General features: G+C 48.4%; 2 protein-coding genes across 11 annotated transcripts in view; one reads left to right on the top strand and one right to left on the bottom strand.

Moving 5' to 3' along the window:
• DHX30 (DExH-box helicase 30) overlaps positions 1-20,749 on the bottom strand; it is a 29,098-nt gene extending 8,349 nt beyond the window's left edge. The window contains exons 1-9 of one of the 10 annotated variants that reach the window (XM_040246879.1): positions 20,674-20,740; positions 19,428-19,534; positions 18,728-18,909; positions 17,952-18,058; positions 16,890-16,944; positions 11,835-11,930; positions 10,781-10,809; positions 4,551-4,681; positions 3,805-3,915 (exon numbers count right to left, since the gene is read on the bottom strand). In XM_040246879.1, the coding sequence (XP_040102813.1) occupies positions 3,805-3,915; positions 4,551-4,681; positions 10,781-10,809; positions 11,835-11,930; positions 16,890-16,944; positions 17,952-17,976 (447 nt within the window). In that variant the 5' untranslated portion in view covers positions 17,977-18,058; positions 18,728-18,909; positions 19,428-19,534; positions 20,674-20,740. The other 9 variants (XM_040246878.1, XM_040246880.1, XM_040246881.1 and 6 more) reach the window with 9 other exon arrangements.
• Positions 20,750-22,620: 1,871 nt separating this feature from the next.
• SMARCC1 (SWI/SNF related, matrix associated, actin dependent regulator of chromatin subfamily c member 1) overlaps positions 22,621-26,610 on the top strand; it is a 140,953-nt gene continuing 136,963 nt past the window's right edge. Inside the window, exon 1 of the mRNA XM_040246890.1 lies at positions 22,621-22,628. The gene's annotated coding sequence lies outside the window, so the exon portion shown is untranslated. The remainder of the gene's footprint in view (positions 22,629-26,610) is intronic.

The raw sequence follows: 26,610 nt of genomic DNA, 5'->3' as shown, positions 1-26,610 counted from the left end.
ACACTGGGAAACTATTCTAGAACTAACACCAAATGTTTTCAAAGCCATTATAGAAAAATATTATTTTAAAACATTCTCTTCTAGAGAAACTCAAGACATTTGCCGAGTCTCTAACCTGCACAGAGCAACACACCCGGCAGTCTGGGCACCAAGCGAGGGACACCCGGTCCCTGCCCTCAAGCAGCTCTGAATCTAACAGGCAGAAGAAAAGCGCAGAAAACCAGAGTCTGTGGAGCAAAACAGAAAGCAAGAGGCCAGAACAAACAGGAGTGGCATGTAAAGAGGGCATGAGGTTCAACAGCTCAAGCAGCGAGAGGCAAAGACAAGAGAGGTAAGCTGCAGATGAGTCAAGAGGCTTCAACACGTGACAGTGGACGGTGGGCGCTGGAATCCAGGTGCTGCTCCCGGGCGGCTTCAGCCCCACCTGACTCCTGACAAGTTGAGGAGTGACCGCCCTTCTGAAAACTCTCCCCTCAGGTTTCTGAAAGAACCAGCTGTAATTTAAAATGGTATCAGGTAAAGCCTATTCCCAACAGCAACGGTGACCATGTATATATATGTTTTTTAAAAGGTATAGAACTTGGTAAAAGGACACAAAGGGCGTTCCTGTGATGAAACGTTTTTGCCCAAGGAGAGCAAAGCCTCCTAAATTAAGCCATGTAACGTAACTCCAATCAAAGTGTGGACGGACTCTTTGGGCCCTTGGCCAAACTGTCAGATCTCTACAGAGGAACGCGAAGACTCTAGGTCAGTAAGATGCTGTGACAGAGGACGGGAAAAGGGCACGCCACACACACCCACATGGAGGAAAGCCACAACCGCTCGGGTGCCTGGCCCCAGGCTCAGCTTGTATGCTTCTGCCTCACTGTTTACGTGGACCGTCTGATTATACGGAAAACACACCCAACACCCTCTCCCTTGGCCTTCCCCAGGGCGACAGCAAGCTCTTCCTCCCTGCCTCCCACTCACTCCCAGCCTGCTCCCTGCACGGCCTGCCTCCCTCCCAGGGACTCTTTCTGCCCACTCGCGCTTCCCCACCACCTGCTCTTCCTGCTGCCTCCGCCATCGGACCCTCCACTGTCCTCTGCAGCTCTTTAACCCCAGAGAAAAGCTCCTGCCTGCTGCTACCAGCATCCGCGCCTGTTCCAGGTCCCCGTCTCTGGGCTTGCCTGACCCTGCTGTGGCTGCTGGGGACTATTCCGAAAGGCGAACTCAGCGTGTCATTCCAACACCCATTCCAACACCCATTCCAACACCACCAGTCAAGACTCCTACCGGAGACACCTAGGAAGTGTGGGGAGGGCGTGGAGACACTGGAACACTAGGGCCCTGCTGGGGGAAGGCACAGTAGGGCCGTCACTATGGAAACACGACGGCAGTTCCTCAAAGAATTGAGAATTACCACATCATCTAGCAATTCCAATTCTGGGGTTTGAGAGCAGGGTCTTGAAGGGTTATCTGTACACCCAAGTTCACTGCGGCATTATTCACGCTGGCCAAAAGGTGGACCCCAGAGTCCATCGATGGATGAATGCATACACAAAATGAATATATACATACAACAGAATACAGCAGCCTTTAAAAACACAGAAATTCTGACCCTTGCTACATCATGGATGAAACTTGAGGACATTAAGTGAAATAAGGCAGTTACAAGTTACACTTATATGATGAGTAGTCAAATTCACAGAAACAGAAAGAACTAGGTTGGCCAAAAAATTTGTTCAGGTTTCCCCATAAGCTGTTGCAGAGGCTGCCAGGGGCTGGGGAAGGGACTAGGATGAACAGTTGTTTATCAGGGGCAGAAATTCAGTTTTGCAAGCAGATGAAGTTCTAGAGATTGGTTGGTCAACAATGTGGCTGTGCTTACTATTACTGAACCGTACACTTAAAAGCGATTAAGAGAGTAAACTTTTTACCCACAATTAAACATACAAAGAAACAAGACTACGAGCACAGACAGAGGAGACAGAACAGGCTGGGGAGGAACGTGAGCACAACTTGTTGCGCGTGGTCTCGGTTTAAAGCGCCTTTTACATTCAGGTAGGAAAGCACCTCTTCTCCTCAGCAATGCTGACATTTGTGCTTAATCGCTCAGTTGTATCTGACTCTTTGCGACCGCATGGAGTGAAGCCCACCAGGCTCCTCTGTCCATGGGGATTCTCCAGGCAAGAACACTGGAGTGGGTTGCCAGGGCCCCCTCCAGGGGATCTTCCCAACCCAGGGATTGAACCCAGGTCTCCCACATTGTAGGCAGATTCTGTATCATCTGAGCTACCAGGGAAGCCCAGTGACCTTTGGGGCTAGGTAATTCTTTATCGTAGTGGGCTGTCCTGTGCACTACAGGACATCTAGAAGTATCCCTGGCCTTATACCAGCAGCATTCCTCTTTTTGTGGCCGCCAAACATGTCTGTAGACCTTATGAAGTGTCCCCTAGGGGGCAAAATCCCCTCTAATTGAGAATCCCTGAGGTAGAGGCACTCAATGAGGGATGGCAACTTCCAAGACATTAAACAAAGAAAGGATGGTTGAACTTCTGAGAGAGACAGGATCCACTGGGGGAAGGAGTACAGAAAAGGAGACATTTACAGAGAGTGGGAGACGAAGAGGAGCTTGGAATGAGCCAGAGAAAAGGAGAGCAGGCACACCCACTGGCTGAGAAAGACGCCCCACGAGGCCGAAGCCACAGACATTCAAGCAGAGTGAGGCCTGGGGAGAGGCTGGGCGCTGGCAAAGCTGCCCCAGTCAGCCGACAATCACCATCAAACACCACACAAATGTGAAGGGAACCGGGACCACAGCAAGGGCTGCAGCGCTCGGGGGGAGCAGATCGCAAGCACGGAGAGCTGTGTGTGAGGAAGCAGAGCCGGGGGAAGCGATCAGAACACTGAAGACTTTTTTTTTTTTTTTTGGCTAAGCCTCCCTACTACTTGCAGGATCCCAGTTCCCCAACCAGAGATTGAACCCGTGCCCTCGGCAGTGAAAGCACGGTGTCCTAACCACTGGACCGCGAGGGGATTACCTAACACTGAAGAAGTTTTGATGCCTACAGAAAAGAATCAGATGAGGAAGGATTGGAAAATTAAATAAAAGGGTGAGAGATGGGATGGAGAAGACACAGAGAGAGAAAAGAGAAGGGTTGTATGGAGACCCGGGATAGGAAGGGGGACTTTCTTCCTCAGAGCCGGGAAGGAAGCAGGACAATGAAGCCTGCAGACTGCGAGTGGGAGAGAAGCTGAAGGAATACAGCTTTGTCCCTGGCAGATCAAAGACCAGGGAATGTGAGGAAGATCCAAGGATGGCACAGCCACGAAAGGAGTCAGTTAGCAAGGGAAAGAAAGATTGGGAGCAACAGTGAACATCTGGTAACTGCTGCCTGACCAAAAACTCAAAGCAACCCAGGTCCGACCTGTGTGAAGGGATAGAGAAATGACTATTATTCTTTCATTGTAAGCAAGAGGACTATGGGGCCACAGGGAAAAACCTATATGAAATAACAGGGAGAGAACAGAAGCCAAGATAGAAGTCTATTTGTACAGAGGGAGTGCTCCCCACAAAGAGGTTCTTCGCTGTGGTTTCTGAAACCACAGAAAGTGAGTAACTACAGTGGCAAGAAAATAATATCCATCTGTTCCCTCAATGGCTGAAGCAAAAAGGAACCACATGATGAAAAGGGCTTAGGATAGGTTGAGTGGTTGAACACTCTGCCATCCTAAACTAGGAGCATCTGGGCCCAGGAAGACCATTACTGCAAGAAGTTCCCAGGAGAGAGGTCTGCGTGGTTTTCATGAGGGGAGGGTCACCTTGAACAGCTGGCAGGCCGCGGCTGCAGCCTGCCTCTCAGCGTCAATCTTCTTGCTGCCATAGCCTTCTACCTCCACGCTCTTGGGCCACTTTATGTGGAGGGTGACTTTCTGAGAAAAAGAAGAGAGAATCAGAACCCTTGCCTCTGGACTACAAAGTTATTAGAAATCACACGGAGAATCCACAGGAAAGCTGCAGGCCTCATGGCAGCAGGGCTGGGTGCAAGACAGAACCCCGACCCCATCATTAATTAGCTCCTTGGAAGGTTCCAGTCCTCCCCCCGCCCCCACCAAGCCACTGTCCCACCTCAAGTTGCTTTGCTTCTTCAAAGTGCCATGTTCCAGCCAGAGGGCAAGGTGGGACCCACCCTTATTCTTAAAAATCTTCATTCAGAATGGTTTGCCTGCGTGCTTCCTGGTCCCAGGACCTACAAGACTCTGGGAGCAGGAATCATCATCAACCCTAACCCTCTACAGTTCCAGGAAGTTGAGGAAGGACCAATACCAGGGCCCACTACAGTGGCCTGTCTCACACAAGATGAGAGAGCATCTCACTTCACTTGCCCATGTTTCCTTTCCCTAAACCAGACTCTGCTCCAGACCTAGCTTTGTTCTGAGATTCTCTGCTGACCATTCGCAATTCAAACAACCTCCACTGTGGCCTCCCTGACGAGAAATCTGGGGGAGTAAAGGGCAGCTGGTTTCCTTCCGGAGGCTCAGACCAGCGTGTTTCCCTGCCACCATACCTTTTTCTTCGGTCCATTTGTATGCACGTAGACCAATTTGTCTTTTGCGTGTGAGATGCCAAGGGCTCTTCCAATCACACTGTTGAGAAGATTTTTGGGCTGTGGAAACTCTTTTAATAGGTCCCTAGAAGCTAAGAAAATAAGGACAAAAGCATTATAGTTGTGTTGCTTTAAAAACTCTGTGGGGTATGTTTCAGGGCAACCCTGGGCTGGATACTGAGGATGTTGGCTCGTGACCCAAACCACCCAGGAGCATCTTAAAAAGGAGGGGCAAATGGCTTCAGGGTTTACAGGGGACAGTGGACCTAGACCCACTGGACAAGCATCTCCTTGTGAAAGAGAAGGGTCAATGCCCCAGACACCAGAGGGGAACCAGCCAGCATCCTCTTCCTCACCCAAGCTCTTGACTTCACACATCAGCTATAGAAGCCTAGATGACAGCAACCCCCCTCATCTGATGTCTGAAAGAAAGCACTAGACAGACAAAACCAAACCAACCACACACACACAGGCACACACGCACACACACTGGAGGTCAAGACAACGCAAGGCCCCTCCTAAAACAACAGACACACAAAAGGGAGGAATGCCTGCAGAGTCTGAACGCCAAGCCGCAGTTCTCAATCACACCTCGGCACCCTGCAAAAGGCCTCCCCTTTCATCCAGTTTATGTGTAGCGACACTGATTAGAGACCTCCAGAGCTGAGCCACAGGCATGAGCTGGTCCTCCCAGGAGTTCACTGCAGTGAACCAAGTGGAGGCGGGATGCATCAGACATCATGAGAGATACCTTACAACTGTTCACTTGCACTCTGGATCAATTCCAGAGCACACATGGGTGAGATGTCCACCTAGAGGCAGCTTGTGCCAAACACAGGACTTAGAGAGACCATGAAGAATCCTGCTGAGAGTGACTGAAAACAGAAGGAAGAGTCCCAAAGCACCAGAGTGGACCTTCAAGAGATGCAGAGTCAGAGGAGATGGAAAGCTTTTTCATTCTCCACCCACAGTCTCTGGCTTATAATTCAGCTCCAAAAAATATTTTTTATAGAGCCTGTGTGTGTGTGTGTGTGTGTATGCACCTGTATGCATCGATCATAAGTCACGTGGGGAACGTCTTCACAGCCCTGCACACTGATCCCCACAGGACACTTGAGAATGGCCGTGGTGTTGGGCAAGTCTCTGTGTCCTGAAAACGCTCCTCCACAAGGTCTGCTGTAACTCTGCGACCTGGGTTCAAACTGTTTCCCTGGAGCAGACTCCCCTGTCAACTGGCCAAGAGGGAAGATTCTGCCTGGCCCTATCTCCTGAAGGATAACTCTTAAAACTACTGAGAATCAAGTAGCCAAGAAAGAGTATGTAAGCAGACTCAAAGGGCTTCCATCTCACAGGAGGGCCTAACTTTAAGTAGCCCACCAGACACACATATAATACAGACGTGCAGTGGTACCCAATCCAGCTCTATAAAGAGGCAGAGGCTAGCACACTCTCTGTCCATCCTTGGTCGGCAGGGGTGCTCTTACTAGTTTCATCTCCTGCACTATTGAGGAGGCAAGCGCTGGGATCCACTTTGAGCAATCATTCTGTCTCTATTTCAGATCTTAAAGTCCCAGATGGATACCGAGCTTTCCCTTTTTCTTACAACGGGAAGGATGTGCTTACCCGTGATGCTCTAACCCTAGACCACCGCCCTGGCAGGAACTGGACGTTTACCTGTTTTCCCCAGCTCCCTCGTGGTACGCACCTCTCACCTATTGTTGCCAGGGCAGGCGCTCCAGTCCCAGACCTCTGCGCTTGGGGTCCATTTGGACCTGAACCACACTGAGTTTTACAGCAGTTGGGCTGCGGCCCGCCACTGAATGGCCGTCTCAGCCATACCGAAGAGGGCCCGACCCCGGCCCGCGCCCCTAGCTCTGCCATCCCCAGGAGTCAAGGGCGTCGCAGCCTGGCTGCCCCCGCCACTGCCCTCACCGTTCACCATGCTTCCATCGCCTTCCCCAGGCTCGCCGGGGGCCGCCTCGGCCTCGGCGGCCTCCTGGGTGCGGTCGGGGCGGGAGCAGCCTGTCGAAAGGCCGCGCGGGCCTCCCTGTCGCCCGATGGAGCGGGTACCCGATGGCCGCAGGCACGGAGAGACGCCGGCGGCCAGCGCCATGAGTCTCCTGGCGGTCGCCATCTCGCTCCCGCCCGCCCCCGCGTCTCCGGAGCCGGGCAGGGACCGGGCAGAGGGGCAGGAACGGGAGACTCGGGTACCGGGCGCCCCCTGCCGGACGGGCGGACCCGGGACCGAGCCGACATCACACTCCAGTCGACCGGTGGTGGGTCGACTGGATCGGTCTGGGATCCTGCCGAAATCACTCCCCTAGGAAATCCAAACCCACAAACTCGTCATCTGAAGGCCGGAAGAGAGAGTGGGGTTTTTCGGAAAACAGTACAGGCCTTAGCTCAATGTCCACCCAGAGAAATGAAGTAGAAGTTCCCTCTGGGTCCTACCCAGGGCTGGTAGATCGCTTCTACGCGCCCAGTTGACTTGCACTCCAGCAGGCGGACTGTTAAGATAGCGATTACTGCTAAGCTGGGGCGCATCCACCTCATTTAATGGCTTACAACTAGTGAAGAATCTGGAACCAGGACAGGGAAGACCTCTTGAATATTAGCAAACCAGACTGAATCTCCAGAAGAGGAGTCAAAGGTGAAAAATACCCGATTCAGACCCTGCGCCCAAGAACTGAGCTGATGCAGCAGTGGAAGTCTGAAGCTGCTGCTGTTCCGCACGTGTGTGAAAGCCAGATGGGATTCTGCCTCCAAACCACGCCCCCAGGGTTCTAGCCAGGCTCATGCCTCTTCTGCCTCTTCCTGCACTGAGGGGCAGGGTTTTGGGTCAGGTGGGAAGCAGACTGAAACTGCATGTTGGGGCAGTGACAGCAAGGGCCTCAAGGTCCCAGTCCCTTGGAAGGAGGCCTTTGTAAGAGGTGAGCAGTGCAAGTTGGAGGTAAGCTGTGGTGGGGGTGGAAGTTGTTTGTTGTTTGTTTGCTTTATAATTCTAGGTAAGATTTCCAGGATCCCCTGAAGAGCTTGTTGAAATGTTACTGGGAGCCACCCTCCACTGTTTCTTAGTCATTAGCTCTGGAGCGGGGTCCAAGACCTGCATTTTTTATGAGTTTTCAGATAATACTGAGGTTGCCAGTCTGTGGTCACACTCACAACCGCTGGCCTATGACAAGAACATGGGATTTAAGTCCTAACACCTGGGCTCAGTTCCAAGTCTACCACTTGCCAGCTGTGAACCTTGGGCCATTTTATCTCTGGGGAAAATGAGGACGAACCTGCTCTACTCACTTGGTATGGCTGTGGTTAAGATAAAATAGGGATGTTGGCATTGAAACATGTATAATATCATGTAAGAAATGAATCGCCAGTCTAGGTTTGATACAAGATACAGGATGCTTGGGGCTGGTGCACTGGGATCACCCAGAGAGATGATATGGGGAGGGAGGTGGGAGGGGGGGTTCAGGATTGGGAACTCCTGTACACCCGTGGCGGATTCATGTCAATGTATGGCAAAACGAATAGAGTATTGTAAAGTAAGATTAAAATAAATAATAAATATTAGGGAAAAAAAGATAAAATGGGGATGTTTGGAAGAGGGATTTGCAGAGTGCTCTGACAGAGATGCCTCTGCCCTCTAAGGTCTGAGACAATGGGAGACAGGGCCCTCGGAAGCAGATCCAGGGCAGAATGGGGCAGCTGTAACTCTTGTTCCTCCCTCCCCATCTCAGTGTTTAACCATAAAAGCGGGAAAGAGGGAAGGTGGCCCTGGCACCGACGGTTGACCTCACAAAGGGACATCACCATCTGTGTCAAACCCCTCTACCCCCACCCACTGCCGGTTGTTGTGATCCATCTAGGAATGGCAAGACCCTTAGAGCAGAAAATGATGCTACCAGAGCTTTGAATGTGGCCAAGTGGCACTTCAATTTGCCAAAAGCTAAGGCATCCACCCAGCTTCAGTAGTAGTTTTCAAGGACTGTTAGCAGCCCAAATTCCCTCCAAAGAATCCAGAAGCTTAGTAAGTCAGGGAGTGGCGGCAGCAGCTGAGGCCAATTTTGAAAACTATGGTATCTGAAAGCTGAAGGAGGCAACAGCTTAGACCTCCTGGAAAGTAGGGCCTGGGCCCATCCTGTGTTTTGGGAAACCCGCAGAATAGCACTCTGCTCTGACAGTCACTTAAGCTAAGGTTGAAATGCTATGATTTCATGGATTTGCTTCCAAAGGGCACAAAGTGGAAAGGAGATCAGCCATGAGCTTGTTCATTGTTCAAGCCAGGTACACAGGGATTCATCATACTGTTTTGTCTATTTTACAAAACATATCTCAAACAAATGTGTGAGGTTTCATGTAAAAAAAAAAAAAAGTCAGGTGATGGATGCCAACCAACTAGCTCTTTCTCTGGTAAGCTCTCTGCCCTCTTTTCCTATTTCATTTTCTCCATCTGGGTTCTAATAGCTAGTGTCACCTTGAGCAAATATTTCACCTCCACAAAAAAAAAAAAAAAAAATTTCACCTCCACAAACCTCACTGCTTTTTCCAAAATGAGGGCAACTCTTAGACCAGGTCTTGGAACCCCTCTGGTTCTGCGATCTCTCGGTTAGTCTAGAGGAGGGGTGGCCAAACTGTAATCTGCAGACCAAACCCACCCACTGCCTGTTTTTATAAATGAAGCTTTGTTGGAACATGGCCATGCTCACTCGTTCCTGTGTTATCTATTACTGCTTTCGTGATATAATGGCAGAGTTAAGTAGCCGCATGAGAAACCACATGGCCTGCCAAGACTGGAACGTGTACTCTCTGACTTAAAGTTTGCCGACTCCTGCTTTAGAGGACCTTGAAGAAAATTAAAGGGAGTTCAGGCATGCCCCTGTTCCTTTCCACCAACATTAAGCCTTCTCTTCTACTGTCCATTCATTGGGGAGAGAAAGTTGACTCCTCTGCCTGTGAAAAAGGAGGGAAGTTCTGAAAAAAGGAAGGGTTTATTGGCTCAGAGATCTCTCCATCACTTCTGGATCAAGCACAACATCGGGTACTCAAAGTGCTAAACAGTGACATCTAGCAGCATGCACTTAAGGTTAAAAATCTGCTGAATACGCAGGAGGGGGATTTGAGGATTCTAAACTTTGGTGGCCCCAGGAAAAAGCAACAGGAGGAAGCCCAAGACAGTCTGTACTTTGGGCAGACCAGAGAACTTCTGGAGGAAAAGCAGAAGGCCACTGACATCTGTTAAAACCAGGGTCAACATCCTGTCCACCTAGTCAGAGTTTGATAGTTTATGGACAGTCATATGGAAAGAAATGGTCCATCGGTTTGGCAACAAGGAAGGTAATGGGACCTACAGGGGCTAGGGGGCCACCCTGACCACCTTGCCTGTTCTCACAGCTCTCCCATCAATGTATGCAGAGCCACAAGGTCCCCTGAGGCGAACCACCACACCGAGAGGTGACACGTCTACACCAGGAAATGGATGGGACCAGTACTGTGGTCTCCGGGATCCTACCGGAAGGTGAGCTATTCCATGTCACTTTCCAGCGCTCTACATCTCAGATCTGTGTGGTGGGAAAGATTCCCAGGGGAGAGGACAGGACAAGGTTCTTAATTTATTCACCCTTGACTTTGGAACAAGGCCTTGGTTAGAGGTTGGTGGTCGAGTCAGGGGTAGATTGGGAAAGGAGGTGATATTTTTTTTCCAGTTTCAAATCTGACTCGGATGGGCACTGCAACCTCTCTCAGTGGCCACCGTTTCTCGAGCACTAGTCTCCCATTTGAATACCAGAGAGACTGTTTCTGCCTCACACTTCCTTCTTCAGAGGTACCAGCAAAGCCTCTAGGGAATCAGAGAGCATGGCAGAAAGGTCCAAGAGTCACGTGGACTACGGACTTGTTGCTCCCGTCACAAAGGAACAGAGGCAAGCACTCTTTGTAGCTTAAAAAAGAGAGAAGGAGAAGGCAGAGATGCACACACCCAGGTGCCTTCTGGAGACGCAGCTGTGACAAGACAGCCAGGATCGGGGGCGGGGGGTGTCCGTTCCTCTGGGGCCGACAGTGCAGGGCAGCTGCCGCTGTGGCCGTCTCCTCCGCGTGTGCTCCAGGAGGCACTGCCTAGTCATGCTGCCTGGTTAATCCCGGCTAACCATCTGTAAGCTTAGCCAAGCACATCTGACACTCTCAGAGCCACTCACCTGCCATGTTGGAAATGTTAACGTTCAGCCTTTTCGAGTTACAGGGCATTTTAAGAAAGAAAGAAAAAAGGGCAATCAACTCTTGTTTTGGCAATGGTAGGGGGTGGCATTTCTTTAATACCTAAGTCAAATGGGCAGAGGGGCCAGAAGGACTGATTTCTACGCTGCTGTCTGTAGTCAGGGCCACCACAGCAGGAGGCAGTGTGTGTACAAACCGTGTGGGCAGAGCAGCGTGCGCTGCAGAACCGGAGGCGCTGGGCACTCCCCGCACCTTTCCTGAGCTCTTGACCTTCAAAGCACTTTACAGACAGAGCCTCAAGTGGACATGCTGTCTTCACAGAAGGCAAAGACTCTAGGAACTGTCATAGTGTTCTTCCTCTAAAAACCTGAGGGAGCGGAGACAGGCAGCCAATGGAGTTGGGAAGAGAGCTGTGGGCCAGGAGCACTGGTCTCAGCAAAGCTGGAGAAGATTTGAGTCTGAGGGAAGAGAAGAGACACTCGCAGGCAGAGATGCTTCCCTGGGTCCTAGGACTGGCCCTGCCCTGGGTGCCAGTGGGCTCTGAGGTGAGCGGCCACCTGTCTGGGGGCTCTGATATTCTCCCGGCCAAAGGGAGAGCCTAGCTTGCCAAACAGCCCGAGAGGCAGAGCTGAATGTCAGTAAAGTGCTTTGAGGCGCCGGAGGAGATAGGATAGTGATGTCAGGTGTCCCCAAAGCCTCCAGATGGAGGGCTCTGGGTCGAGACTGCCTAGAAGGTCCAAGCCTTCTGCGTCTCCGCCCTGGAGCCAGACACCCAGGCGGAGCCTAGGCTTTGTCCCTGGTCACACGAGGAGACCCAATGAGACAGTAGGGTCTAAGCCAAGTGGCCAAGCATCATGAAATAACCCAGACCTTTCCAAATGATGTCTCCCTTAGGGCCACAAGAGCTCTGCCAACCCCGCTCCTCCTCACTCCCTTTCCAGAGGCCTACGGCCCTGGCACCCAGGCTCCATGTGGCGCCCGCCTCCCCGCAGGCCCTGGACCCAGCTGGTGCTGGAGACATGCCTCCTCCCTTACCTCGAGAGATGGTCCCTCCAGGGGCAGGGTTGACACACATGGGTGGAAGACGGGGTGGAGGAAGTTTGCACTGACGCTGCCTGTGTTGGGCCCGATCTGGGGAAAGAAAGAGGGCATCAGGGTGACGAGGTCTCACCCCTCACCGTTACAGACCCCTGCAATGACTCACCCCAGAGCACCCAGGAGGAGCTCTGGGCAACAGGACAGCACCTGCAGCCAGTCACAGGTTCTGAGAAACAGTGCTACCAACACCGCTCAGAAAGAAGGCAGTTGTTTTACAGATACAGACGCGATACATGACAGCCTGAGTTCCCCCTCAGCTCTCCAAGAAGCACCCCCGTGTCCCAGTTCTTCCAGCCCCTCCGTGAGTGTACTGCCCACCCCATAAGCTTCTCCAAGGTCTCGTGGTATCAAGCAAATCGGCCGGGTTCTTCCACTTATGGAAACTATCCCTGCATCTGCTATAGGCTCCGCATAGGAGCCACCGGATCCCAAATTACTCTCTCTCTCTACGAATTGGGGAGGGAAGGGACTACTTGACTCCTGATGTCCTCCCCAAGAGCATCAGATCCACACTTTCTAGGCTTCTCTTCCTTGAAGCTAATGATTTACCATTCCAAATATTTCCATTCACTCGGAGACTAAATACTACCCATCAGCAACCTATAAAGTACATTTTTAGGAAGCTCCAAATTTTTGATATACACGAACTAAAATTAAAATGCTCACTGAGCATTCCATGGGAAGGTGGAAATCTATGGCTAAGGAAGGTGTAAGGTCTTTAAAACCACCTAAGTGGTGACAACATCAGGGAACACCAGTCTGGAGAGAAAGGTGCATGAGCTCTCTGCTCTCTGCCCCACAGGTTTTGCTACAATAAATGAGGGAGAAAAGGAGCAGGGAGAGACAGTCACACACACTCTACACACTTGAGAAACAGCCCACAGTGCAAAAATGCTGCCTCTTTCTATCACGCAGATTAGCTCACATATGATTGGCAAATGTAGGGGAATGACATCAGTGAGACGTAAGAACCTTTGGTTCAAATCTAATTCTGTTAAGGCAAAGGAACTGAAAGGTGGGACTGGAATGATAATTTTCAACAGGAAAAGTAAAAGCCCCTTCAGCTTTATTTTTTTAAAAATTTAAGTCAAAAAAAAATAAAATAAAATAAAAAATAAAAAAATAAAAATTTAAGTCAAGTGCCTGTAGGGGATTGAGGTGGTAGACACACAGGTGCTCACTATACAAGCGCTTCAACATTTCAGTATTTCTGAAAGTTTTTTCATAGTACAGTGTTGGGGGAAGCACCGACTTGCACTCAGGGCCCCCTCCCCCACATTCCCAGCAGCACTCTCTGCTTCAGGTTAGCCCCGCGGGGCTCAGGGCTCCGCCTCCGTCTCAGCAGCTGCCACTCTGCTCTCTGAAGGCTCCTTGTACATTTTCAGCATCACACTAAGCCGCCTGCCTCAGTGGGCCAAAGCTCCTTCCTAGTCGCCCATGACAGTTTTGTCATATCCTGGTCATATTGCCAGTGTATTGCCTCAACTCTATTTCTGCCCTGCTGCTGCTGCTGCTAAGTCGCTTCAGTCGTGTCCGACTCTGTGCAAACCCATAGACGGCAGCCCAACCAGGCTCCCCCGGCCCTGGGATTCTCCAGGCAAGAACACTGGAGTGGGCTGCCATTTCCTTCTCCAGTGCATGAAAGTGAAAAGTGAAAGGGAAGTCGCTCAGTCGTGTCCGACTCTTCAAGACCCCATGGACTACAGCCCACCAGGCTCCTCCATCCATGGGATTTTCCAGGCTAGAGTACTGGAGCTGGGTGCCATTGCCTTCTCCGATTTCTGCCATAAGCCCTCTTAAAACATTATATATAGGTGTGTGATTTTGCGGAAAATACAGGTGGAGTTACAGCAGAAATGCTGTTACTTCTGGAACCAAGTGCCCAAGATCAAGGTTTATCTTGGAATTAATTCTGGCTCTGTCTTGAAGCTAAGGTTGTAAACTGAACCTTTCCTTTCCTGATTGAGGAAGGTCTTCATTCATATCCAAGGGTGCTGGCTTGGGGGAAAAAAAAAGAATAAGTGATTTGATGATTATTTTATTCCATTAAGCATTTCCAGTAACTGGGGGAAGGTTGTTACAATTCCACAACAACATCACAGAGTCCCCTTCTGACCACTGGAGCTGGGGGAAAATTGCACATTCTTGAGGTTGATATGGTATTTTTCAAAGTTTTTTGTGGACTGTAAAAGAAAGACTCAGCTTGCTCTTTGTGGCATGCTTCTGATGGCATTACAGCTGAGACAAGAAAACTGTTAAGATGCTGGCAAAGTTAATAACAGGTTAGTTACCAGGCACACAAGTTTTCTAGTTGGCAGACGTTGGCAGCTTTGTTTAATTACATAATAGGAAAGATGGTAGCCACAAGACCCAGTGGGCCACTGTCTATACTGCTACAGGGAATTGCTAGGGCCATTACCTTCAGAACCATAAAAAGGCCTAGCCCACTGAGAACATAAACCCGAGTACCAGAAATCATCTCTGAAACACACCTATCTCCACCCTAGTGGCTTGTACACAGTAGGTCTTCAATTTTGCAGCCATCCAGGACACTGCCTATTGCAGCTAGGCTGTCCCTCTCCAGAAAAACATGAGCTATATGGCTGTCACCCCAAACAGATCCACTTACATTTATCAGGTGCCTGCCAACCCATGGCTAAGGGCTAGGGACAGACTACAACCAAAAGCTTTTCATATATCACCTCTACCTTCACTGCACCCCTAAAGGTAGGGAAACAGGTAAGTTAACACCTTGTTAGTGTTAATGGGGACCAAATTGGAGCCCTAGCCAGTGTGACTCAAACTTTATACCATGTTAACATTTCTCTCAAGATTCATAATGCCCTAGGGAGCGCATAATTTCACCACGAGGAACAAAGAAACACAGAGAAACTCCCTAGGAGATAAAGAAGTGCTATACAACAATGAGTGTCACAAGGCTGGGCGTGTGTGTGCTAAGTCACTCAGTCATGTCCGACTCTTTGTGACCCCGCGGACTGTAGCCTGCCAGGCTTCTCTGTCCATGGGATTTCCCATGCAAGAGTACTGGGAGTGGGTTGGGTGGGTTGCCATGCTCTTCTGCGGGGGATCTTCCGGACCCAGGAATCAAAACCGTGTCTCTTTCATCCCCTACATTGGCAGGTGGGTTCTTTAGCACTAGTGCCAACTGGGAGGCCCATCATGACCAACGGTCAAGGTCATGATGCAAGCCAAAAATGAGAGCCACATTCAGAAGGCAGGAGAAGGTATTCAGCCTCACAGCCACGAAAAGACAGGTCTGCCTGAAGGAAAATAGTCAAATAAGCGACTCGTTCTGATTAATGGTTTTCCTGAAGACCTTCAAGCATAAGACAGCTCTTGGGAAAAATACTAAACTGTGTGGAAAGTAAGGCCCCAAATTCAGACTGTGTCTGATTACTATGTCCTCAAACTACTTAATACCATGGATGTGTGAATTTACCAGGTGTCAGGCACTGTTCTAAGCTCTTTATACATATTAACTCATCTGATCCTTAGAACAACCCTATGACCACTTAGATAGTGAAGAAGAAGGCACAGCAAGGCTTGGTCTCCACCCAAGCCCCCTGGGCCAGTGAGACACAGAAGCGTGATGTAAATTGGGCATCGGGATCGGCAGCTTTGGCTCGGTCAGGTTCTGCTGCCTCCCACTAAGATGAGTGCTAACAGTGTCATCCCTGATGGAAAACCGCTTGAACAAATCAATTTCCAGCCTAGAAAGTGAAGTCGAAAAGGCTAGAAAGCAAATTTGCCCCGAAACTCTCTCACCTGGTACCATGTCCCTACCACAGTGAGGAGGATGAGGACTCTAATTTTATTGGGCTGTCCATCTCTTTCAGAAATCAGTATTGTTAATTCAGACACTCCCACCAGGAGAGAACCCATTTTCATCCAACTGTTATAAGTGGGTGGACATCAACACCCACTGATGAGGAGATAAACACAGAGCAATTAAATGCACTTAATTTTCAGCTCAAAATGTGCTGTCCACGTTCATCTCAAGCTCAGTGTTTTCCTATTAGACAGAGTTAACCAACACAATGAGGAAGACAAAAATTAGTTTTTTCATGAAGTATGAAAACAGATGGAGCGTCTGGAAACGAACAAGGAGACAGGAAGAGGTGGCTCTGAGATCTGCAACATCCATCCTCCTTTTGGCCCCGTTCAGTGAGCGACAGAGGGCACCACCTGGCCAAGGTTTTCCAGGCTTCCAGGGATACCAGTCAGAGAGGAGACACAACTGGGAGGATCTTTTTCATCAGCAGTTACAGACAGTCTGTTATGGTTCTCATTTGTTTGTCAAATATGTATAGATAGGAGACTTATGGTTAGCTTTAATACAGGTGACAGACATTTTACTCCTTACTTCCTTAAAGGAGAAAAGTCACGCACCTGTCTAAGATATACAATGCCTTTGCGATCTGGTGCCTTGAATCTTCACCAGCTATACCACTTTCTACAAGAAGCTCTTGGACATTGTCCTCCCGCCCTGCCATGGTTCAACTCTGCTACTGCTTATGCAACTCTCTCACCCCAGCTGCTGCAGGACACTGATTTCAAGTCTTGCAGCAACTTCTCTAACCACTAATAAAAAACATTGACTCAGTCCACTTCACCAGCTTTTACTGAGGTCTGTTATGTGCAAAACGCTATGCCACGTACCATGGATGATAAAAGAGCTCAACAGGCCCTGGCTGCAGGGAGCTTCTAAGCTAGTGAGGCAATGAGTAGTTCAGAGAGAGGATGCATGACAAAGTACAGAGGTGGCTCTGAGGAAATCAGAAAGGAGAGAGACTCTTTTTGGCTGATAGAATTAAGAAAGGTTCACAGAGGAAATGGTGTAAAACATTGGCCCAGAAAAACAGCTGGATTTCAGTAAGCAGTGGATATGCACCGGAGGGATTTTCACGGGCTTCACAGCTGCCCGTCACAGGGAAGACAGGCCTGAGGCCACAAGCGCAGTCACACCCTTACCTTTTCTGAATGAGTCCAGGCTGAACATTTCTGGCCAGGAAGGAAAGCTGGAATCCTAAGAAGAAGGAGGGCCGAAAGAAAGTGGTTAACATGCTTGGTTCAGGAACCATAGAGCAGATTTCAGTAACACAGAGAGCACTGTACAAAAAACAAGGAAAATGAAGCTCTTCACTAATGAGCCCCAACTGCTTCCAGCCTTAAGGATGGAAGGGCCACCTCCACTATTAAGTAATTACATTTGAGAGCTTCCTTCTTTTCTCTGTCCTAAACTCCATGATCCCTCCTAAACAGAAGGGGATGATTTCATCACGAGAGACACGTATTTCCACCTCATCACAATACTTGCAGTTATCCTGGGACGTGTGGGAAGAAAGGAAATCCTACATGACCCCTTTTCTCATATGGCGTCAGGAAATGGGACTGATGATGGCCTTATGGACAAACTGGTGTACTGGGCTTTCAGAAAACCTAGTCAAGCCCCAAGGAATGGGACTTGACTGACAGTATCAAAGAGTGATTCAAAACAAAAAGCTTTTCAAGGCGGAATCTCTATGAAATAACAAATGTTAAGTTAAAGTTCAACTGCCGGCCAAAAATGTTGCTGCATTTTGCTCATTAGTACATTTAACTAGGAATATACCTAGAGACTCCAAAACACGCACGTACACAAAAGTAACACCTCTGGCGTAACAGTTTTGTTTTAAAAAACACTCCAACTCCACACTGACAGACTTTTTTTTTTTTTTTTTTGGCCATGCCACATGGCATGCGGGATCTTAATTCCCTGACCAGGGATCAAAACTGTGCTCCCTGCAGTGAGAGTACGGAGTCTTAACCACTGGACTGCCGGGGAAGTCCCCACAGTTTTTAATAGCGTACTACTCCTGTGTCAGTGCAGTAACCCTATGTGGCATTAGTTTAAAAACATCTAACACATTTTAGCAAATCACGATGATGTGCAAATCCAACGTGACCGGGAGTCTAATGGTGCCTACACTCCTGCTCCTGCCTGCTATTCCCTCTCATTCTCAAATCGTGGGGGGGTGGGGGTGGAGGGCTGACCTGGGGACGAATCTTTCAGGTCCATAGCAGGTCTGCCCTGATGGCCTCCTCTCCCCCAGGGATGCCGGAAATTTCAGCCGATAGGATATGGTAGCTCAGAGAGAAAACTTCAATACAATATCAACAATGATACAATTTACTTTAATCAGTTACATTCTATAGATTCTTTCTATCCAAATTAAAAGAAAAAAGGTGGAATTTGAGATTCTGATTTTAAAGAAAATCTGATTATACAATCTAAAACATCTAAGTGATTGTTAATTGAAGAATCAATACTTTCTCGCTAAGACATTTTCAGTTAATTTGCTTGTAAATAGACTTGGTTTTGCTTTCAAAAAGCCCCTGATCCTCTCTATGCCAACCAAGGCTCATAAGACACTATCTTTTCCTGTATCAGTCTTAAAGAATATATATGATGAGATTCAAGATAGGATCTTTTAGAGATACTTCACAGGAAATTTCATAGAAATCTAAAAGAAAATTGTCTTCGCTGTTATACAGTATTATGTTAGAAACCTTTGTGGTTTAGAGTTTCTCTTAAATAATCTAGAGAAAAGTAAAATAATATTATGTCAAGATTTCTTGCATAATGAAACACCACCTAATTCCAGACAGAGTTTCTCTGAGATGATTCAAGGATAGAGAGAGAGTATAATTTTAAATGATACCCTTCTTCCAAGACAGTCACAAATGGATTTAACACATGCCTTTTGCTTCACAGTGTGGCTAAGCCGGAGAGCCACCACTGCTGTGTGTGTGTGACTAAATCAACTTACCTTACAAGAGCAGTGACAGTCTCTGATTTTGTATCCTTTTGAACTGGAGCTGAATTCTCTCTTTGCTATTCCTCATCACGAGGCTGGGCCTCCTCCTGGGAAGTACAATGCTGGGTCACTAAAGTGATGGCCCCCACGGGGGAAGAAAGTTGTTCTGGACCATTGAAATTCATCTACTAACTCTAACACACAAGGACAAGTTTTGTTAGTGGTGTGAAACACACATCGTACACTTTGGCCTCACTTCAGGACCAGCCATGACCCACTCTATACCCATCAAGTTGTGAGCTGTCCTATATCCGAACCTGTAAGATACCAAGAAATACAATGTCATGGTAAAGAAGGATGTACAGTCCTGAAAGCATTTTCTGCAAGCCCAGAGCAAAACTTGCTTCAGTTTTGAGTTCGACTCCCCTATGACTATAATAGAAACCTATCTAAGGTAGATAAAGAAGCTCTTTCAGGTTGTGAAAACAAGACTGTTAAGTACCATTTGTATTGGTAAAAGTACCATTTACAAAGTACTTCCACAGATTTTATCTCACTTAATCTGTTTCCCCTGAGAAGGAAATGGAGGCAGATTTTCCCAGAGAAGTTTACACAACCTGCTCAGGATGCCATAACTGCCTCAGGGCAGAATGCAAATCGCAGTTAAGGTACTGAGCTCCTAAGTTTTCTGTGCTTATACTATACTACTTACTTCCATGATGTCACGCTGTGGCCTACAAGGTCCATGGTTCATTCTTTGAAGACTGTTTTATACTGACATCTTCAAAGGTTGAAAGGCAAGAAGGTCCACCTGATAAACTTTGGACCACAATTCCACAAATTAAAACACTTTGAGAGTAAGCATCTTTTCAAGGTAAAGGGGCAATCTACACAGCAGAAAACACAACAAAGGGTGTATTTTATGCACCTAAAACAGCTACATAGATAAAGAGCACTATGGAAATCCGAAATACTGTATGTATCAGGGGGGAAAAAAAAACTTCCTCCTGGAAACTCCAAGACTTAAGTGTAAATTATAAGATGTAGTCAAGACCCACAGTGGCAGTGGAATTATCGCCTTCAAAGAAACTGCAAGGGAAACCATCAAACAATGTCTCATTTCGTTCTGACCGGCTCAGTTGCAACCAAAAACAGGCTGAGAATCTGCAACTGGCCATTTGCAGTCCACTTGCAAAGCGTATGACAAGCCCCTGTGGATGGGGATTGCAAAGTGGACAAACTCCGCCTTGCAAAATCATAATTAAGGTGACCAGTGTTGCTACACGAGGACTAGCCAGACAGCATGCTAACGCCATACTCCTGGCTCAGGGGTTCTGAGGACTCCTGGGACTCCAGATCACTGCAAACAAAGGACCCAACGTGCATTAGGTCTTCCCCTGCGAAATGGGGCAAGTCGCCACTAGCAAACAAAGAACATCTCACCCCTTGGCCTCCCCAAGTGACAAGGTCGGTGCAAAAGAGGGCAAACCAGGGGGGCCCGAATGCACCAGGCCTCCTTTTGGACGAACGGTCCAGGCGGCACGGGGGCAGACAAAGGTCCCAGGGCACTCCGGGGGCTTCCTCCAGGCCCTGCCTCGGGGAAACAGAGCATCCCCTGAGGCGGAGGCGTCGTTGCGCCAATCGAGCGGCTTCTCCCGCGGCCCCCGCGGTGCCCCTGGCTACGAGGCCCGCCCTGGCGGACCGGTCTGGCCCCCGCCCCCGCCCCGGCTCCATGGCAACGGCAGGCCGAGGCCTGGCTGCTCAAGGCTCGGCCCGGCCGGCTTCCCGGGCAGGCCTAGGATGCCCGGCCTGCTCCTCGGGCCCGCCCGCTTCTCCGCCCCACTCTCAGCCAAGCCGGCGGTCGGACCCGGACCCACTGCTCGCGCTGACCACCCCCGGCCGCGGGAAGCTCCTCGGGGGTGGGGGCACGAAAGGGGAGAATTAAAAGCCCAATTCACCTGTTGTTACAGATGTGAAACAAGCCTCGATGCACCGCGCATGAGCCGCGGCCCCCCCAACCACGGCGGGACTACAACTCCCACCAGGGGCGGCGCGGCCCCTTCCGGGTCCCGGGGCGGAAGTCCCGCCGGCCGCCGGCGTTCGGCGCCCGGCGCCGCCCCCGCCCCCCAGCAACCCCGCCTTCCGCGTGCGATCCCCGCGTCTTCGCGGCTCTTGAGCAAGGTCCCCCCTAGCCTGGGGCTCGCAGTGGCCGCCCAAGGCTCATGCCCCCGGGCAGCCAACCCGCGGCCAGACCCACCCCCACCCCCACCCCCGAAGCCGGGTCCAATGGCGGCCGGGCGAGGCGGGACTTCCGTCAGGGTAAAGCGAAGGGGGCGGGCGCGCGGGGGCTCTGGGGGCTCCAAGGGGGCGAGTGTGAGCCGCTCGGCTCTCACAGAGGCTTCGCCTCCGGGCTGTGAGAGCGGGAGGGCCTTCGGGTCGTCTGCGCGCCCGCCCCGCGCCTCCCGCTGCCAGTGAGCTCACAGGGCTCGAATCAGGGCTGAGCAGGGAACGAAATCCGTCGCGCTCGAGTCCTGGGCTCCCACCCGCCTTCTTCGCCGCGGCTCGTTGCCACGCCTCTTCTAGCTTCTCCATCTCCCTCTCCCCACCCCGCCTCAGATCTTGTTTCTTCAGGGAGATGATGAGACTTTCTGCCTCACGAGATTGTTACGAGGGTGAAATCTACGTGATGGCGCGTCCGAAACTACTCCGCTAGGGAAAGGACCAGGGGGCCCTTGCAGGTCGGAGTGCTGCTGGGCAGCTGTGAAGGTCACGCCCCCTCCCTTTCCGCCCTCACGGCTCGGAAGTGAGAAAGGGCCTTAAGCTCTGTTCTGTCCTCCAAGTGAGGCTACTCCTGTGTGTGTTCAGTGAATTCCAGCTTCAAAAGGAGAAATCTCGGTAGGGGATAGCTCTGAAGCTGGGTCACCATTTTCAAAGCTGGAAGGACCTAAAATGTGCTTTTAAGATGTGGCCATATCCCGTTATTTTTGTCCAAACACTTAAATTCAACAAGTATTTATTATTATTTACTTTCTCTCTGCGTTGGACGGAAGGGTGAGGGAGGTGAGCATGGAACATCGTTCTTTTAAATAATTGTCACCTGTTTTGAGCAGGGCGTGGTGCTATTGAGGATGATCTGTGCATGAATATTGATAGAAAGCAGTTGATAAGCAGGTGTAGAGGATACAAAGATCCTGCCCCCAAGGGGTTTAGGGCCTAGTAGAGAAGATGAAAATCTGCCTGAAGCAAAAAGAAAGTTGTAAATGCTGGGGAGGAAGTATAAAGTATTCCAAGATTAGAGAGAACCCTGTGAGCAAAGGCATGCAGGCAGAACACAGGGCAAATCCTTAGAATATTCAGTAGTTTAGTGTGACCAGAGGGCTGGATATGTGAATGTTCCTTAGAGGAGATAGAGCAGAAAAAGTAGAGTTAGGAATGCTACACTAGGATTTTTTAAACTTTTTAAAATTTTGCATTGGAGTATAGCCAATTAACAATGTTGTGATAGTTGCAGGTGAAGAGCAAAAGGCCTCAGTCATACATATACATGTATCCATTCTCCTACACTAGGATTTTTACTTTTTTTTTTTTGTAAGACATTTTTACAGTTCTAAGTAGAGTAGAATGGACTGTTCTATTTTAGGGACATTATTATGGAAGTGTGAGGATAGAGCCAGCTGGAAAAATATTAGCTAGGATACTAATTAGATGAGTGTAATGAGGGGCTAAACTGTGCTCAGCAGTGAAAAAGACAAGAAAGATGAGAGGGTGATTGTAGAGCACCAGACTGGTCTCTGACCATAGGAGTGTGGAGGGATGACTTTGAGGTTGTACCCAGGTGACTAGAAGTGAAGTGAAGTCGCTCAGTCGCGTGAGACTCTGCGACCCCACGGACTGTCGCCCACCAGGCTCCTCCGTCCATGGGATTCTCCAGGCAAGAAAACTGGAGTGGGTTGCCATTTCCTTCTCCAGGGGATCTTCCTGACCCAGGGATCGAACCCAGCTTTCCCGCATTGCAGGCAGACGCTTTAACCTCTGAGCCACCAGGGAAGCCTAGAGGGATTATGTTAATACGATTAAGCTGGAGGTGATAGATTCAGCCTCATTCAGATTGCGCTTGAAGTGCTGCTGAGAATGTTAAATGACAAAGACACGGTGCGGTGCCTGCTCTAGAGGAAATTCTAGTCTGAAGAGAGGATGAGAAAAGCATGCACATAAGTCTTAAAAGCTAGAGGAAGCCCTGCAAGAGGTACAAGTGGAATGTTCTAAGCACTTTTCCTTATTGCACATTTTATGTTTCTAGTTTTTTCCCTGAAGGTTTTTTTCCTGTTCTTGAGCCGTGGGACTATTCTTAATGAGTGGCTGTATCTGGTGAGGCTGATAAAATGACCCATTTTATATAAAGGTAAGTGCCTGTTAGTGTCTGTCTTTTGGGTGGCCCCACCCATATTTCACCTCTTATGCCCTTATCACTGCCTTTTTTTCCCCTTATCACTGTCCAGTCGCTAGATTTCATTCTTTGCTAACTTCTCTGTCTAGAGACGTCTCCACTTCTGACAGTTTCCTACTTATCCTTCGCAGCCTTGCTTTGGGCTGTTTATTCTTCCCTGTATAGTGGCCCTGTTGAGAACAGTGCTGCTGTGAACGTTGGTGCACAAGTACTGGGACACCTGTTTGTTTTCTATTGTTTTGGGTGTATGTGAGGAATAGAATTGCAGCTTGTTTTTGTCTTCGTTTTGGGCCATGCCTCACAAGCTTAAGGGGCTGCAGGGATCTCAGTTTCCCTGCTAGGGACTGAACCTGGGCCAGGGACATGGCTGTGAAAGCACCAAATCCTGACCACTAGCCCACCGGGGAACTCCCAACTTTGCTTATTTTAAAAAGACAATTAAAACCATGAAACGCTCTTGCCATTCTTCCTTCAAGTATTGGTAAGATTTGTTTCCTCTTTGCATCTGGGTCTCTGCTTAGATGTTCTCAGAGGCAGCTTTCCCAGGCCATTTTGTGTATCCTTAGCTCCCGTTTCCACCTAGAATACAGATCCGTGAGGTCAAGGACTTAATCCTTTGTTCACCACTATATCCTAAACACATTGCACAGTGCCTGGTACTATTCAGAAATAGATACTGAATAAGTGTTGTTGAATGAGGGAGCGTTGTCACGTGGCAAACTGGTTCCAGTTTAGGGAAACGTGCGTTCGTATTGAGGGGACAGTAAATAGTACTTTTTTAAAAAGGGTGGTTGGCTCAATCAGATTTAAGATGTGTGTGCCCTTTGAGACATTTCAGTTCTAAGAGTATATCTAAGCATAATTATATATGTGTGAGAAAGTCATTGCTACCTTACATTTAATTTTAAAAATCCCCACATCTCTTATCAGGAAATTAAATAAAGTAGAATACATCTGCAACAGTCTGCTTGGACTATCAGAACAAAATATCAAAGACCAGGTGATTTAAACAACAGAAATCTGTTTTCTTGTAGTTCTGGAGTCTTTAGGACCAAGATTAAGGTGTTGTTAGAGTTGGTTTGGGAGAAGGCAATGGCACCCCACCCCAGTACTCTTGCCTGGAAAATCCCATGGATGGAGGAGCCTGGTAGGCTGCAGTCCATGGGGTTGCTAAGAGTTGGACACGTTTGAGCGACTTCACTTTCCCTTTTCACTTTCATGCATTGGAGAAGGAAATGGCAACCCACTCCAGTGTTCTTGCCTGGAGCATCCCAGGGACAGGGGAGCCTGGTGGGCTGCCGTCTATGGGGTCGCACAGAGTCAGACACAACTGAAGTGACTTAGCAGCAGCAGGTTAAAATTCCAGACCTGCACATGCCCAGATCCTGACAGTACAATGAACACCCATGGTCCCCATCTTTCCCACCCAGTTTTAACAATTATCAACTCAAGGCCAAAACTGTTTCATCTTTAAATCCAAATCAGCCAGTGTCTACCACCCCAGATTCTTCTAATCATATACCATTTCATCAGTAACAATTCCAGGGCACATCTTTAGAAGACTCATTTTATTCAGTGTAATAACAAAACCAGTATCATACTTTAGAAAGCTAGTAAAGCCTTAGTATCATTTTTGTCATTGTTAACTGTAAGTTCCTTGGGGTAAATTTTAATCTTGTCCCTCTCCTTCATACCAATATTTTAAGTTTGGTACCACTGCAGCATCAAAGCATGATTTTAGTTTGTTTATTGATTTATTGACTTTCCATGGGTTACATTTTTGAGCCTCAAACTGCAGAAATAGGGGAATTTAGGTAATGAAGTATCACGTGTTTTGGTATGCAGTAAACACAAAATGAGTTATTTCAAACAGCAGCTCTAGTTAACGTCATTGGCCAAATTGTACAAGTCAGTTATCCCCAACCTTATAAAATATTTTTTGATAAAACTGGAAAGAGAATGTACAGCTACTAGGCTACTTTTTAGCCATCACTATTAACCATGGTACTGCCTAAGAACCAACATTTTTTAAAAAAGTGAATGAAACTGACTTCTTGTCAAGATATTACACACTTTGATGCTATTCCCTCTGCTCCAAACACATGGTAAAATTCACCAGAAAAGGTTGAAATAACATATCCATATTCAAAAACAAGATAAACAGTTTTGTTGACCACGAACAAACTGCTGTAATCTTGCCGGGCTATGAATTTAGAAATAGAGGGAATCTGGAGTTTGTAACTTAGAAAGTAACCGATTGAGGGAATGTGGCTATGTGGGGCCTGGATTGCAGCTTGCAATTAGGAATTTAGGTAGGGCTCCCTAAACTTAATATTGGAAAAAACTTCATCCCATCTGTGCATGAAGACATAGTTTATGTGAAGTTGAATACTTAGGAAGCAGACACAACACTGGATCCAGACCTAAATCCAGCGACCCTCTCACTGGGTGACTGGATCTCCTGACTCCCAAATTTCACGGTGCAAACACAGTCTCAAATTACTAATGTTAAAGCATACAAGAAAACTTAGCCAAAAGAAAAACAACCTACAAAATCAGAATCAAGAAATGAATTCATTGTAATTGAAATGAAAATAATGGAGTGAACTGAAAACTTTTAAGTATGTTTGGGATACTCAGAGACACAAAGGAAAGATACTTTTACTGAAAGAAGAAAAAAGTGATCAGAAATGAAATGGCAAATGTTTAAAGAACCAGTTAGAAATCCTAGAAATTAAAAATACAGTTATTGAGTAAGCACATCATGAGCAGATACACCAACACTTAGGGCAGTAATGACCACCCCTGATTCAGAAGGAGAAGTAAGGTCTTACTTAGGAGGAAGATAAGATGATGAATAGGATTTTGTTAGAAAATTTTTTTTAGAGTATAAAGGAAATGTAAGTGTAAGTACTAAAGAAATAGAAATATAGTTCTCCAAGACAGTCAAAGAAAAATAAAACTATGAATTGAACAGAAGGCAGGATGTAAGTAAAGAAAAAGCATGGTAAACAGAAAAATAAACATATACACCAAAACATAGCAATAATCACAATGACTGTAAAAGATTCAAACTTTCCCGCTTTTTTGATGTCAGGCCTGTCCTTTGGGTCTTTTGAGCAGGACATGTTGGAGAAGGAAATGGCAACCCATTCCAGTGTTCTTGCCTGCAGAATCCCAGGGACGGGGAGCCTCGTGGGCTTCTACCTATGGGGTCGCACAGAGTCGGACGCGACTGAAGCGACTTAGCAGTAGCAGCAGCCACGGGACGTGCAGTTCTTATGTTCACACTAGAGGGCAGCAGGGTTCACTATTCCTTTCCCCACCGCACTTGTGCTCTGTGGCCTAGTCATGTCCTACTCTTTGTGACCCTATCTATGGATTGTATAGCCTGCCAGGTTCCTCTGTCCATGGGATTTTTCAGGCAAGAATACTGGAGTGGGTTGCC

The sequence above is a fragment of the Oryx dammah genome, unplaced genomic scaffold (genome assembly GCF_014754425.2).
Source record: "Oryx dammah isolate SB20612 unplaced genomic scaffold, SCBI_Odam_1.1 HiC_scaffold_9, whole genome shotgun sequence".
Lineage (NCBI taxonomy): Eukaryota > Metazoa > Chordata > Mammalia > Artiodactyla > Bovidae > Oryx > Oryx dammah.
Note: the sequence above shows the minus strand (reverse complement) of the source record. Positions and strands in the feature narration are given on the sequence as shown.